A 16,020-nucleotide genomic window follows, 5' to 3' on the forward strand; every position below is an offset into this window, starting at 1 on the left:
TCCGACACAGTCCGAGGATGGGCTGGGGGGCAGCCTGCAAGTATCGCCATGCTTCCAGCACCAGCATAGCTTGCTGGCAACTCACTAACTCTCACCACACGTCTGGAACGTGGCAGGAGGCTGGACACCCAGAGGAAAGCCACACAGATTTGAGGAGAACACACAACCTGCTCACATTCAGCAGTGGGAATTGAACCCCGATCTTGCAGGCTGTAAGACGTTGCACTGGCCGCTACATCACCACGCCACCTGATCTGCCGGAAGGACTCTGCCCATTCTGTGCAAGGAGAGGAACTGCTGACTTTTTGCAGGGTCAAGATCCTGCATGAGTTGAGAGGGAAGATGGCCTGTACAAAGACGAGATGCCAGAGTTGAGTGATGGACTGAAGGATGGTGGGGGTGAGGTTCAGGTTAATTGACAGTAGACTGAATCAGGTAGGGGAGGGGCGTAATGACATTCAGAGACGGAGGCAGAATGCTTGTTGCTCCAGATTCCAGCATCTGCAGTCTCTTCTGTCTTTCTGGATTCCAGACTACTCTTTGTTGTTCAAAATATATTTATTGTCAAAGTATGTGTACCATACACTGTACAACTTTGAGATTCGTCTTCTTGCAGGCAACCACAAAACAAAGAAACACAATGGAACCCGCTGAAATAAATCCCACACAACAAAGACCATCAAACAGCCACTGTGCAAAAAAAGACAAATCCTGCAGACAATAAAAAAGTAAACAAATAATACACACAGCATGAACCGCAGAGTCTCCAAAAGTGAGGTCACGGTCACGGAGCCAGTTCAGTGCTGAAACAAGTAAAGTTCTCGGAGTAGAGAGCTAAACACCTGTTCATCTTTCACCCTCGGCCTTGACCTTTTTTTTAATCTGGCTTGGTGCTTAAATCAGCTAAACATCAGTTTGTTTTCCACTCTCGGGCCTGGATACTGCTGCGTCCGTCTGGCTCCAAGTTTCAAAATGGCCACTGTGGATGTACCTGCATTATCGAGAGTCCAGTTCACTGGATCCCTCAGGTATCTCCCCAAAAAAAAGCCAGGTCCTACAGATGGTTCAAAAGCACATCTCGCAAAGGGAAATTACAGGCTGTGGATAGCAGTGATCTTAGTCCAGACAAAGTGTAATTAATAGAATAGTTTTTAGTTTTGTGTGCTGCCTACAAAATGCTGGCTTATCTCGCCAGCACCATCTTGTTAACACCCAACTAAATTTTACTGGAATCTACAATCTAAACTCTATGATTTATAAAGCACGTCATTAAAGAAAGATATACAACCTAATATCACCTCTTCCGCCGGCAACATGCTTGCCGCATGAGACCACATATGGTATTTGTAATTATAACCCAAGTATGGGTTCACGTTCACTTCAAGCTCTGCTATGCTTGCTTGTTTCAGCAAGCCCTGGCTATTTTAATTCTCAAATATCCTATCCTGGTGATTCAGTGAGAATGATGTAAAGTTTAAACTATGATTGCCTCTGAGTTTTCACTCGCTGATTGTAGTGCTTTATTGAAAGAGGAGATCTGGAACCCTGGGGCAAGTTTCTGATAATATCTGTTTGAGTCTTTTGTACAGTGTGACCGCACATCCATCCCACATGTACAGAATCAGCTCTCTTTTCACTGCTAGCTGCTTTCCTTTAACCACTTCAATTTAATGGACGTTTTTAACTCTTTTACACCGCTGAACAATCTCACCCAGAAAATGCTGATCAACAGTTCTGTCTCTGCCACACTGTTTTGCTCTCAGGCAGATGTGAAATTAATTATAAATTTCTGTCTTTGATTAAGAATACAACAATTCAAATGCACAAAAATAGCAGCACATGGCCCCTCCTGCAGAGATAAAAGTTATTTAAAGTTCTTTGATAACTTCCATATGAAGTTCTTTGATAGCGTGCTTTCACGCCTTTGTTTGGTGATGGCGTGCAATCCTTTATATCAAGCGGGCTGGAGCGTAGAGGAGTAGTTGCACGTCCATCCTCCAGGTATGCCACACTTTGTGGCTCCAGAAGCATCCCTGGGAAGAAAGAAATTGTTGACATTTTGGGCCAAGACCCGGCATCAGGACTGCGATGTTAGCTCAAAGAGCAGAGTGGCAATAGGAAAGATTCTGAGCTGATGGCTGGGCTGAGGATAGGTGTGAGATGACTGTCAGGTATCAGTAGGTAGTGGAGGTGCGCGGGGGTGGAGTTGGCAGACCGTGACAGGTGAATGATAGATGGAGGCAGACAAAGAGAGAGAAAAAAGAAAAAATGCAGATGGAGTAAGGTGGGCGGAGGGTGGGGCGGTTCTGTGGAGATGGGAGACAGCTGCTGGGGTGAGATTAACAGGAACAGCAGCCAGGAGATTCTGCAGATGCTGGAAATCTTGAGAAACACACACAAAATGCTGGTGGAACTCAGCAGGTCAGGTGGCATCTAATGAGGGGAATAAAGTGTCAACATTTTGGGCACGGAAGGGTCTCAGCCCTTCACGTTGACAGGGATACCATGCTGGATTCTGGTGAATACCATGAGGGGAGTGGGGAGAGGTGATTGACAGTTGAAGCCAGTTGGGAGAGGGCTGTGGTAACCTGTGTGTAGTGTTGGTGGATGGAGGAGGAGAAAGGAATAAAGATGAGTGAAGTGTTCAGCACAGCATTGTGGGCCGAAGGGCCTTTATTGTGCTGTAGTTTTTCTATGCTTCTAAGTGGCTTTGGGGGAGGGTGGAAAGAGGGACAAAAATGGGAGGAATATCCGTCACAGACTTCCAACTACGCCCCCCACCACACTCCTCCCTTTCCTGGCACGACCTGCCTGTTATCCTAGACCTGTCCTCAGTCCACCAATCACTCCAGAATCCGTTCTCACCACTCCCCGTTCTCTTTCTAGGCTGGCCATCTTGCCTCTCTACTCCCAGCCCTGAGGGTAGGCCTAAATCATTGACAATTCCTTTCCACCCACCAAGTTTCTCCAGCAGATTGTGTGTTGCTCCAGATTGCAACATCTGCAATCTCTCAGATTCAAATAATATGCTGGTTAGAACACCCTTATGAAGTATATATCGCCCCTGGAGGAAACACAGTATAGATCTACCATAATCAAAGGACAGTTCCTCTTGTGAGAGAATCTAGAATGAGGGACTGTTGTTTAAAAATAAAGTGTTGCCTATTTAAGACAGAAATGGTGAATTATTTTCTCCAAGGATCATGAATCTTTAGAACTCTTTTCCAAAAGATGGTGGAAGCAGAGTCCTGGCGCATTGTGAACAGTTTTGGTCACCTTGTTATAGGAAAGACGTCATTAAGCAAGAACAAATATAAAGAACATGTACGAGGATGTTGCCTGGCCTTGGAGGGGAGGTCAGGTAAGATTAGGACTTTGTTTCTTGGAACGTGGGAGATTGGAAAGCGGTATACAAGATCATGAGGGGCTAAAACAGGGTGAAAGCACATGGTCTGCTTCCCCCAGGGAAAGGGTGCTTAAGGGAGGGCAAAAGGCTTAAGATCAGAACTGAAATATTTAAAAGGGGCAACAAGGGGAGGTTCTTCACACAGAAGGTTGTGTGCATTTGGAGTGAGCTGCCAGAAACAGTGACTTAGGCAGGCACATTAGCAACACTTTTAAGCCATCTAGATAAGTATGTGGATAAGAGAGGTTTAGATGGTTATGGGCCGAACACAGGCTGACGGGACTAGCTCACTGGGCAAGCCTGTCGATATGGACAAGTTGAGTCAAAGGGTCTATTTCAATGGCTTATGACTGGGACCGGGACTGTGACAGCAGAGACAGATTGATAAGCAAGGCTGTGAAAACTTACCGGGGGGGGGGAGGTGGGCAGAAATATAGGGTTCAGATAGAGTCAGATAACAGGTTTGTTGCGTTTTTTAAAAATGTAGTGCAGGCCCCTCCAAACCAACAAACCTGCACCACCCAATAATATCCATGGGACCAATTAACCTATTAATCCCATAAGTAAACACAAAATACTCTGCAGATGCTGGGGTTAAAGCAACACTGACAACACGCTGGAGGAACTCAGCAGGTTGGGCAGCATCCGTGGAAACGATCAGTTGACGTTTCAGGCCGGAGTCCTGACGAAGGGTTCCAGCCCAAAACGTTGACTGATCATTTCCACGGATGCTGCCCGACCTGCTGAGTTCCTCCAGCGTGTTGTCAGTGTTGCTTTAACCCCATTAAGTCTTTGGAATGTGGGAGGAAACCAGAGCACTTGGAGGAAACTCACACTATCACGGGGAGAACATACAAACTCCTTACAAACAGCGGCAGAATTGAATCTGAGTCACAGGTGCCGTAATAGTGTTACACTAACTGCTACACTACTGTGCTGCCTCAGTGTTAACATGAGTCACCTTGTCCAGCAGAGCTTACAGCTGACAAGCATTGCTTCTAAGCTACATACCCACTACACTGCTTGGGGTCCCAGTTTCTGCATTGCTCCTTAAACTACATGCAATGAAATGAGCTTGATTGTGCAAAAAAATGCATGATTTATGTTGTTTACGTACAAATATTCGCACGTATCCATGCAGTGCATCATTTTAGCGCAAGTTTTCTTTTCCCCGCAACATTGTATGTTTATCCCCCAAAGTCTGTACCTGTCTTTGTGTTTCCACCCTTGTACCTAATGCGTTGGATAGCTTGGAGGAGCCTCTCTTTGTCATTGTACGTGTTAAGTTGAAATTCTGTTCTGGGATCATCACTGAACTGAACGATCGCAACCTGTTAAAATTCAAAGGTTAAACTTCACGTCAGTAAAGCACAATATTTATATACCATGTTACAATGAACTGAACAGTTTTCCTTGCTGTGCGGGGTCAACAGGCTGAGAAAAGAAATTTGTCAATAAAATCTCTTAACAATGTACAACCCAGTTTCTCATCAAATCAATCCTCACATCAGCAGATGGGACATCTAATATTTACAGGGAGCTGAGGTGACAGGATCTCTCCTCCATGGACTCCATGGGTTGGGCAACATGTAGACAGGAACAATGCTACAGGTTTATTGCCCTATAACACAGAACAAAGCCATTTGGCCCATTAATTTTGTGATATCTTACAGATCAAACCCCTGCTCCCTTTAGTTATTCCTATAAACTTATTCTCTCCACATTCCCATGCCAAGTTCACTTGGGGGCATCATATAACAACCAATGAAAGCATCGGTTCACATCTTCGGAATGTGCCAGGACGCTGGGGCACCCATGGAAAACCCAAGCAGTCACGGAGAACGTACAAACTCCACAGTCAGCACTGGAGGTCACAAATAAACCGGGGTCACTGAAGCTGTGAGGTTGCAAGGCCACTGGGTCAATTTGAGCTAAATCAGAAATTTTGGTCATTTGGTTCATTATTTGCACATGTATTGAGGTAGAGTGGGAAAAAAAAACTTTGATTTGCACCCATCTATATAGTTCACTTCATCACATCAGTGCACTGAGATAGCACAAGGGAAAGAAATTACAGAATTCAGAATAAAGTGTTACAGTTACAGAGAAAGTGCAGTGCAGGTAGACAGTAAGGTGTAGGGCCATAACAAGGTAGATTGTCAAGTCAAGAGTCATCTTATCATACTAGGGGACCATTGAATAGTCCTATAACAGTGGGATAGAAGCTGTCCTAGAACCTGGTGGTACATGCATTCAAGCTTTTGTATTTTCTGCCCTATAGGAGAAGAAAATGTTGGGGGGGGGGGGGTTCTTTGATCAGGTTGGCTGTTATACCAAGATAGCAAGAAGTGCAGACAGTGTCCATTGAGTAGTAGCTGGTTTCTGTGATCTGCTGATCATTTTAAGTCTAAGAAAGGAATCAGATTGTAATTTTTACCGGAAATTTATATTCTGTATGATGTCTGTACCTACATGCTGCTGCAAGTTTTTCCATTGTATCTGTAGCTTACTGTACTTGTGCAGTAAAACTTGACTTCATTCAGTGGGCAGGCACAGACAGAATGGGCCAGCTGGCACTTGAGCCAATGCATTTGATGATTCAAAGCCTGGTGCTGCTGTGGTGCAGGAAGAATGTGGAGAGACCTTGTTCTTCTCGGCAATCCAATAGTCACCAAGGCACCGCCTAGTCCAAGTCCCTACCTAGTCAAGCACAAGGCCCAACTCCCCCAGCCAGTGCTCACCTGAGTCCCCTCTGGGCCGATCTTGTTCAGAGCTCCAATTGTGTTGTACAGGAAGCCGATGATCTTGACGAAGTTCTCATCCCCAATGCTCCACGAGCCATCCACAAGGAAGACTAGATTTGCTTTGGCAGCTTTGCAAACTGCAGCCATAAGAACAATTAGAAGTTGTCCAAAATAAAAGGCAGTTGTTTACTGTAAGACATGAACTAGCATGGAAAGTGCTCGGAGTGTACTTACACCCACCCTCTCATTGGGCTGGTCCAACAGTATCTAAGCCTCATCTCCTCCCACCTTAAGCTTAAGCTTTAATAACCTGGACAAGAAAAGTCTATCAATATCATTTTTGAGAACATCTATCAATTCCCAGCCTCACAACTTTTCTTGAGGAGAGAGTTCTAGATTTTCACTGCCCCTGAAGGAGGGATTCCCAACACCAGTCCAAAGCAGCCTCTCTGGAACTTTCTAGCACATTGTCTGAATTCCCTTTCCCACACAGTTTCTTTCCTCACCAAATCTACTTTATATATATATATACACACACACTTAATATATCAAAAGCTCTACATGAATAATCGATTAGTGTCATTCTAAACCATTGCAGCAACTAACAGCATGGCCATTAGCTAAACAAATTTGCATAAAAGGATTAATATAGTACAGGAACAGGCCCTTTGGCCCACGATGTCCTGCTACACTAATTAGGTCAATGGCACCCAGCCCCTTCCTCCTGTACATGATCTATATCTCTCCGTTCTCTGCATATTCATGTACCTATCTAAGAGCCTCTTAAGTGCTTCTATTCTGGCTCCAATACCAACTCTGGAACGGCATTCCAGGCATCCACCACTCTGTGTTAAAAAATCTACTCCACACATCTCCTTTAAATTTACCCCCTCTCACCTTAAACACATCCCCTCTAGTATTAGACATTTCAACCCAGGGAAAAAAGACACCAGCTATCCATCTACGCTTTGCGGATTTTTATAAATTTTTCTCAGGTCTCCCTTCAGCCCTCACCTCTCCAGAGGAAACAAGGCCAGTTTGTCCAGCCTCCCCGTACACTACATGCCCTCTAATCCAGCAAGCAACCTGGCAAACTCACTCTGCGCCCTCTCCAAATTTCCACACCCTTCCTGTAATGGGGCAACCAGAACTGAACGCAATTGACTGGAAAATCCATTCACAAGATAGGGTAAGAGCCACACAGAGTGGTATGGGAAGAGGTTAAAGCTCCCATGGTACGGTCAGTCATGAGCTTTTTCTTGAACAAAAACCCTGTAGATAATCTTATTCATTGCCCTCTTCACAGGTGAATTTTTAACTTTGGTCTTACCCTCCCGGGCTGGTGGAATGGTTGGCAGCGGGACAGTTGTTGGAGGAGAAGTTGGTGGCTCCGTCGGAACAGGAACTAAACCAAAAGAGAGAGACGGTGACAGCAAAGCCTACTCCCCACACGTAGGAAAGCCAAGCGCTCGCCAACGCGCAGAAGATTGAATGCAATACGGGAGAATCTACCTACAGCAACAACTGCATTTATATAGTGCCTTTAACAAAGGAAAACACCCTGAAGTTCTTCACCCAAGTGTAATTAGAGAAAATACTTCAAAGTCTCATAAGTACTGGGTAGCACAATAGTTAATGTCACTGCCTCACAGCTAAAGTGACGATAGTTTAATTCTGACTTCTGATGCTGTGTGACATTTGTGACCATTTGGGCTTGCCCCTGTTGGTAGGCTAATTGGCCACTGTAACTTGCCCCTAGGGTGCAGGTGAGTGGTGGAGATGGAGGGAACGTGGGAAAAATACAATGGGATTAGTATAGGATTAATGTAAACAATTTTGCCAAAGAATTTGGAAGGTGATGCGGCAGAGGGGAAAGAAGTTGTTAATGCTTCACAGTGAAACCCTGCGTCAGGACTCCACTGACCAGCTGAGATCCTCCGGCAGACTGACTGCTGCTCCAGATCCCAGCATCTGCAATCTCTGGTGTCTCCAATGTAAATAACTGTTCGATGGCCAGCATGGACGCAATGGGCTGAAAGGCCTGTTCCCCTACTTTGTGACTGCGTTGGATCAGCTGACCAAAGGTTTGATCATAGAGCTGGACTACAAGGAGCACCGTAAGGGGTCAGATAAAGCACAGATGTTTAGGGAAGGAATTCCAGAATTTAGAACCTTGACAGCTAATGGAAGAGTCAATAACGCTGGGGCGACTAAATTCAGAGATGACCAGTACAGGAGGCCAGAGGGGTGGTTGAAGTTGCATAGAAAATAGGATGGATAGAAATGGGGTGTAAGGACTATAAATGGTGGGTGTGAAATTTTATGCCAAGGGATTGCTGGATGAGGAGCCTATGAGAGGCAGTGAGCCCTGGGCTGAGAGGTGAGTGGACTAATGTAACTAGGACCAAGACCTGAGAAGAGAAACTACTGGAAATACTCCTCAAAAAGTACCTCCAGAGGTAGAACTATCTGCCCTATAGCCTTCCACTAGTAATGAAGCGGGATAAGGAGATATTGACATGAAAAATGTCCTGATTCTGTCTCTGCAGATTCTGCTTGGGCTATTGGTTGCTTCTGGATCCACAGCTTCACAGTGTGGGCAGCAGAATTTGAGGGGAGTTCTAGATGCTGTAAGCAACAGTGGAAATGCAAAATAAGTCAATTTCCACAGCTTACAGGGAAATAATGGCATATAACTGGTTGAACACTGGATTTGACATGCACAGTCTTGTCCTGATAGATTTTCTTTCAAATCATGAAATTCACATTGTATTAAGTCACAGCAGATATATAGTTCTTCGATTTTCTGTCAGAAATTTAGACCAGTGCAAACCTGAGCTGAAACGTTACCTGAAATGTTGCCTCTAATAACACGAAAGGCAAGAGGCTTTACGCTTGGTAGGCCAAGGAATGAAAGCAGAGAGTAAAGGTGAGGGTAAGTGGCTGCTTACTTGTTGTTTCGAGTATGCTCACGGCCGGTCCCTCTATCTCCTGCAGCTGGGCGTGTACACTGATCTTGTACTTGGTGTTTGGAATAAGATCATAAAAGCAGTGACGAGATGTCCCTCCATCAACAATCACTTCTTCCTTCCTTCCACCTGGAAGTTCCCAAGAGGAATAATTAGTTATTGGTCATTTATACAATCATGGTGGGGAGTTAAGGGCAGAGCCATTTCAACCAATTTGTGCTTGTGATGTGATTGACTACACGGTGCCTGAATTAAAGGATTGACTTGACATTGAAGCCGACTAAAGAAAAACAAACATTTCTTCAGACCCCCTCCTGTAAAATGATGTGGAAATTCTTGACTTAACAACCCAGTAGCCGATGAAGCAATGCGACTGACTGGGCCAGCACAGTGCTCACTCAGACAGGGTTAATTAATTCTTGTTCTTGTGGATATTTTTCTTGCATTTTCCCAGAGCATGTTTTGGCCATGGTCAGATCATAGAATCATAGAAATCTGCAGCACATTACAGGCCTTTCAGCCCACAATGTTGTGCTGGCCATGTAACCTACCCTAGAAACTGCCTAGAATCTCCCTACCGCATAGCACTCCATTTTTCTAAGCTCCATGTACCTATCTAAGAGTCTTTTAAAAGACCCTGTTGTATCCCCCTCTACCACCATTGCTGGCAGTGCATTCCATGCATCCACCACTCTCTGTGTGAAAAACTTACCTCCGACAGCCCCTCAGTACCTGCTTCCAAGCAAAACTACGCCCCCTCGTGTTGGCCATCTCAGCCCCGGGGAAAAGCCTCTGGCTATCCATACGATCAATGCCTCTCATCATCTTGCACACCTCTATCAAGTCACCTCTGTGGATGGATTTTTACATTCCTTTGAATTGGAATTGGATGAGTTTAAAGAAATTTAGCTCATGGGCAGGTGTGTGAAGAGTCTCCAGTCCCTCAACACACTTCAGTTTTAAAGACACTTCTCCTCCACATTGATCAAGCTTCACCACACCAACACATTATGACTACAATGCATGAGTTACCAGTTTCTGCATGTGGAGGGTCTTGACCCAAACTGTTGACTATCCATTCCCTCCCATAGATGTTGGCATAGGTACCAGCAGAACAAAAAAGCATCTCATTGATTTCAGGAAGGGAGCTGTGCACACACCTTTGTCCCCCTCAATGGTGCTAAGTTTGGGAGGGTTGAAAGCTTCGAGTTCCTAGGAATGAACATCACCAATAGACTGTTTTGGTCCGACTGCATAAATGAGATGGTCTATAAAGGACACCAGCTCTTCTATTTCCTCAAGAGGCTGAAGAAATTGTGCATGCTCCCTTTGACCCTGACCGACTTTTATTGATGCAGCAGAGAAAACATCCTATCTGGATGCATCGTGGCTTGGTATGGCAACAAGAAAGTACAGAATTGTGGACATAGCCCAGCACAAAAGGGAAACCAGTCTTCCCTCCATGGACTCGGTCTACATTCTCCCTGACTCAGTAAAGCAGCCAACATAATCGAAGACCCCACTCACCTGGACATCCTCTCTTCTCACCCCTTCAATTGAGCACAAAACCCTAAAAACACAAACCACCAGGTTTAAGGACAGCTTCAATCCTTCTGTTTTAAAATTATTGAATGGTCCCCTCGTATGGATAAGATGGAGTCTTGACCTTACAAACTATCATGTTATGGCCTTGCACCTTAATGTCTGCCTGCATGCACTTTCCCTGTAACTATATTCTGCATCCTACATTTACTTTCCCTTGTAACCTCAATGCACGATTGTAATAAAATTATCTGTATTGAAGGCATGTAAAAGATTTTCACTGTACCTTGGTGCAAGAATAAACCAGGTTACCAATTTGCCTGACCTGCTGAGTTCTTCTAATTGCTTTTGTGTTGCGACAAGCTACCAGCAACTCTCATTTAAAAACCTCAGGTCAATTCTCAGCCTTCCGCATCTGAGGAAACTTAACTCAAGTGCAGAGTCTCCTTCTGCAATTAACCCCTTCATGCCTGAGTCAGTCTGGTGAAACTGTGCAGCAAGGCCTCCATCTCCTGTTCTGAATGTGGTGCACAGAACCAAACCACAGTTACTCGAATTGAGTCACAATGAGGGATATATGCCATAATATACTGTATGTAATAACTTCCACTAGCAGACCGCTCGCCAGTAGGAATCTATTGAGAAATCACATCTAATTAAGTCCAATTTGAATACTTTTGACTTAATGAAAGTAGTTACTTGATACTCGATCCTTGAGCCATCCATTGGCAAATCAATGTACAGCTACTACAGAAGGCTTTAACAATAGAATCGCTCTTTGGTAAAATGCCAAGCCATTTTTTTCCTCTAATTGTTCACCCTCAGGGAGACTTTCTTTGGCAGAAAAAGAACAAAATGGAAAGCAGTTCTCGTTTATTATTGTTGAAGGATTATATGGAACATGTGCAAACCACAGCAGGAGGCAGTCCACACTTTAACAACTCTGCGGTAGAGAGATAAGGTTGCTGGGGCTACTCGGCTATCGGGAGCAGTGCACGAGGACACAGAAGCGCGGTAAGCACACCAGTACTCCAGCGACACTCAACGTGGATCCCTGCAGGCCCAAGCTCCCAACAAGTTTACTCAATTGCTAGAAACTAAACTGGATTATCTGTGTCCGTGTCTGAGCCAGTGGGAGATGATGGCTTGTTGCACACCTCTTCCTGACAGGAACATGGCTCTAGGACACCACTTTAGACTTGGCCATCCAGCTAGAATGCCCAATCTCCTTTCGGGCAGACAGAAATGCTGCGACCTCCGGCAAGACCCACGGAGGGGGCCTGCGTGTCTATGTCAATAAGAACTGGTGTGTGAAGGCCTTGGTAGTATCGGCCCACTGCTCACCACAGAGATTTTAATGGTGAAGTGCAGGCCCTTCTACTTACTGCCATTGTGACTGTTGCTGTTTACACTTCCCCCCCTCCCCCCGTGCCAGGGCTTGGACAGTGCTGCAGGAGCTCTACAGTGCCATCTGCGACCCCGATTGTTGTTGGTGACTTCAGCCATGCCAGCTTATAAAGTGTCCAGCCAAAGTTCTACCAGCATGTCGGGGGGCGGGGGGGCGGATATTCACAGACAGGGGAGCGAATGTATTAGACCTGGTTTATACTAACATTATAAACAAGTCTGCCTTCCCCTCACCTTGGATACTCAGAGCACATATCCATTTTGCTAATCCCTGTATACAGACCAGGTTAAATGAGTCAAGCCAGTTTGCAGGGAGATCAGAATATCACCAGAAGGCGCCACCTTAGCGCTGCAGGACCGTTTCAAAAGCACGGACTGAAGTATATTCAGGGAGGCAGCGACCTACGATCATCACGTCAACAGTGATGAATATGAGGGATCAGTGACTGGCTACATTGAAAAAGACACCGAGAACATCACCATGATTAAACATGACACTATCAGGGCTAACCATAAACCATGTTTGACTGCCAAGGTCCATGCACTTCTTAGAGATTGCCTTCATATGGGGGGATAGGCCAACCCGAAGGTTAGCAAGAGTCACACTCTCTCATGCCGTCAGAAAGGCAAAGTGTGAGATCTCACAGAAAGTTCAGACTCCTTTGTGACACCAAACCATAAGAGATTACAATCCCACCCTGCGCGACAAGGACAGCAACGCCTCCCTTCCTGATAGGCTGAATGCTTTCCACACACAGTTTGACGCAATGAATTTGGCCCAGTTAGCAGAGGTCTTAAAGGACATCTTTAATATCTGTCTGAAACAGTCAACTGTCCCTGCAGGCTTGAAGGCAGCCACCATCAACCTAGTGCCTAAGAGAACGATGGTAACTGGCCTAAATGATTACTATCCTGTGGCACTTACTTCAGAAATCACAAAATTTTTTATGTGACTGGTAAAGGATTGTATAAAATCCTACCTTCCCACTACATTGGACACTTTCCAGTTTGCCTTCCTTTCAAACTGGCCAACTGATGACGCCAGAGCCTCAGCCCTCCACTCCGTCCTGTCCCACCGAGAAAACAACGCCTCATACGCCAGGATGTTGTTCATTGACATCAGCTCAGTGTTTAATACGATCATCCCTCAGAGGCTGGTGGGTAAACTGGCCTCACTGGGACTCAATACCAATACCCCTCTGTAACTGGATCCTGGACTTCTTGGCAGAAAACCCCAATCAGCCAAGTTGGCAACAACACCTTAAAGCTCCATCACACTGAGCGCTGGTGCTCCCCAGGGCTGTGTGCCCCGTCTGCTGACACACGACCGCACTGCCAGTTCAGCTCAAACCACGTTAGTATGGTCTCATCAGCGACAGTGACGAGTTGGCTTACAGAGAGGAGGTAGAGAGACTTGTCAAAGGCTGCAAGAACAAAAATCTGAGTCTCAAAGTGGACAAGGCAGAAGTGATGATTGTGGACTTCAGAAAGGTGCACACTCCATTGCACATCAATGACTTTGCCATGGAGAGAGTGGAGGGCACGAAGTTCCTTGGTGTGCACATAACAAACAACCTAACCTGGACCCACAACAACTCCTCACTAGTCAAGAAGGTACAGCAGAGTCTACACTTTCTGAGGAGACTCCACTCTAACAACTTTCTATAAGAGCACCATCGAGCGTGTCCTGTCTGACTGCATCATTGTGTGGTATGGAAGCTGCAAGGTATCGGACTGCAAGATCCGACAGAGGATCGTAAGATCTGTCAAAGGGGGTCTCCCTCCCCTCTATTTGTGACATTTACCAGGGGTATTGTAGATGAAGGGCTTGAAACGTTGTTGAGGATCCCTACCACACATCCCACCATCTCCTTGTCCTACTACCATCCGGAAGGAGGTACAGGAACATCAAGACGAGGCCTTCCAGACTGAGTAACTGCTTCTTTCCTCAGGCTGTGAGACTAAACAAGTTCAAGATCAGTTTGTCATTCAACTGTACACATGCATACCATCAAGCAAAACAACATTCCTCCAGCCCAGTCTGCACAATGCAGTATATTTAACTCGCACACTTAAAACGAACTAATATTACCAGTATTAAATTAGCAAACAATAAGGTGCATTTATGCCACAAGGTAAGAAGTAAACAGTGTCGAACCACTGGCACTTCATACATGATGAGAGCAGAGTGGTGGCAGAGAGTTCAGTAGTCTTACGACCTGGAGATAGAAGCTGTTTCCCATCCTAGCAGTGCTTGTTCTAATGCCTGATGGTAGGGGGTCAAAGAGATTATTGGATCGAAGGGAGGGATCATTATCAATGCTAAGGGCCCTGCGTACACAACGCTTCTGATAAATATCTCTAGTAGGTGGATGAGAGACTTTGATGATCCTCCCAGCAGTCCTTGCAATCCTTTGTAAGGACTTGCAGTCAGATGTCTTCCAATTCCCATACCAGATGGTGATGCAGCCGCTCAGGATGCTCTCGATGGTGCTCAGGTAAAAATTGGTCAGAATGAAGAGGTGGGCAGACTCACTCATCTCAATCTCCTCAGGAAGTGGAGGCACTGTCAAAGAGGTGGTGTTCTTGACCAAACAGGGGGTGCTCCTAACTCTCCACAGAGCAGCCTTGTTTGTGCAGTGAAGAGCGGTCAGCCTGCACCTTCCTAAAATCCACAATCATCGCTTTGGTCTTGCCCATGTTGAGACAAGTTGTGGTTGCACAATTCTACTAGACACTCTATGCTCTACCTCCTCTCTGTACACCATCTCGCCATCACTGCTAATGAGGCTAACCACTGGTGTGTCATCCACAAACCTGACGATCTGTTTGAACTGGATCTAGCAGTGCAATCATACATCAGCAGTGTGAACAGCAGCAGGCTAAGCAGGCGACCCTGGGGAACACCAGTACTCAGCACGATGGAGCTAGAGATGTTTCTGCTAACACGGACTGACCTTCTGTCAGTGAGTACAGGATCCAGTTACAGAGAGACACAACCGTGAATACTCTGCCACTAAGGCAGCGAGCTGCTTACTGTACTGTTTCCTGTTTATTTTGTGCTGTGTACTACATGCATTTTGAATAATATTTTATTAACTTATTTACGGCAATATTTTGTTTTATGTTTGTGAGTGATATATGTTTTGTGGGTTCACCGTGGTCTGAAGGAACATCGTTTCATTTGATTGTATATATGTACAGTTGGATGACAATAAATCTGAACATGACTTGACTCGATTTGAACCGTGCTGTTGTATCTCATGCTTTCTCTTACAGTGTGGTCCCTGCACTGGAGAAAGTTTCCAGGAATTTGTTCTTTGCAATGCTGTTGGCTAATTTAGAAAAGAACACAATATGTGCTATATATTGTAAGTGCAAATTCTATGATACTGATGTACCCTTCAGAACACTCTAAAACATCATGCAATCAACACACAACTTCTGGAAAGGTAGTATCTGTTGTAATGTAGGAAATGGCTGGCCAGCAAGACTCCAGTGAGAAAATGACCAGATTTTTTCTTCATCCGAAGTTAAAAGTGGGAAAATATTGTCCCTATCTTGAAACAGACTAAAGAATCTGCACACCACCACTGCATCCCCCCCCCACCCACGCAGAGGGAGGCAGAAACTGAGTTTACGCTCTCATGAGGATGACAGGACCTTAGATAGTGTACTGAACTCACAACGTTCACTTACCAATAAACCAAACGTACCAAACTAATCCCAAACCAAATACATCAATCTATTCAGTAACCAACATTTTGCACTTAAAGCTAGATATTACTAGTGTTGGTATCATATTACACGCCATCTCATAACATCACCTCACTGTTAATAACTGAATAAACTTGTACACTTTGCTAAAAACTTAGCTTTTGCACAGCAACTAATCAATAGTTAAATGTAAGTGGATGCAGTTCTGTTGTGGTAAAAAAAAATGAGATGGACT

At 45.2% G+C, this 16,020-nt stretch overlaps 1 protein-coding gene across 5 annotated transcripts in view; it reads right to left on the reverse strand.

Annotated features, from left to right (window-relative positions):
- The window catches only part of col14a1a (collagen, type XIV, alpha 1a), a 267,320-nt gene that overhangs the window by 82,126 nt on the left and 169,174 nt on the right, over positions 1-16,020 (reverse strand). For all 5 annotated transcript variants that reach the window (XM_063056387.1, XM_063056396.1, XM_063056368.1 and 2 more), the window contains 4 exons: positions 9,102-9,248; positions 7,481-7,555; positions 6,148-6,287; positions 4,614-4,737 (listed from right to left, as the gene is read on the reverse strand). In XM_063056387.1, coding sequence (XP_062912457.1) covers positions 4,614-4,737; positions 6,148-6,287; positions 7,481-7,555; positions 9,102-9,248 — 486 coding nt within the window. The remainder of the gene's footprint in view (positions 1-4,613; positions 4,738-6,147; positions 6,288-7,480; positions 7,556-9,101; positions 9,249-16,020) is intronic.

Source organism: Mobula hypostoma, chromosome 1 (assembly GCF_963921235.1).
Source record: "Mobula hypostoma chromosome 1, sMobHyp1.1, whole genome shotgun sequence".
Taxonomy (NCBI): Eukaryota; Metazoa; Chordata; class Chondrichthyes; order Myliobatiformes; family Myliobatidae; genus Mobula; species Mobula hypostoma.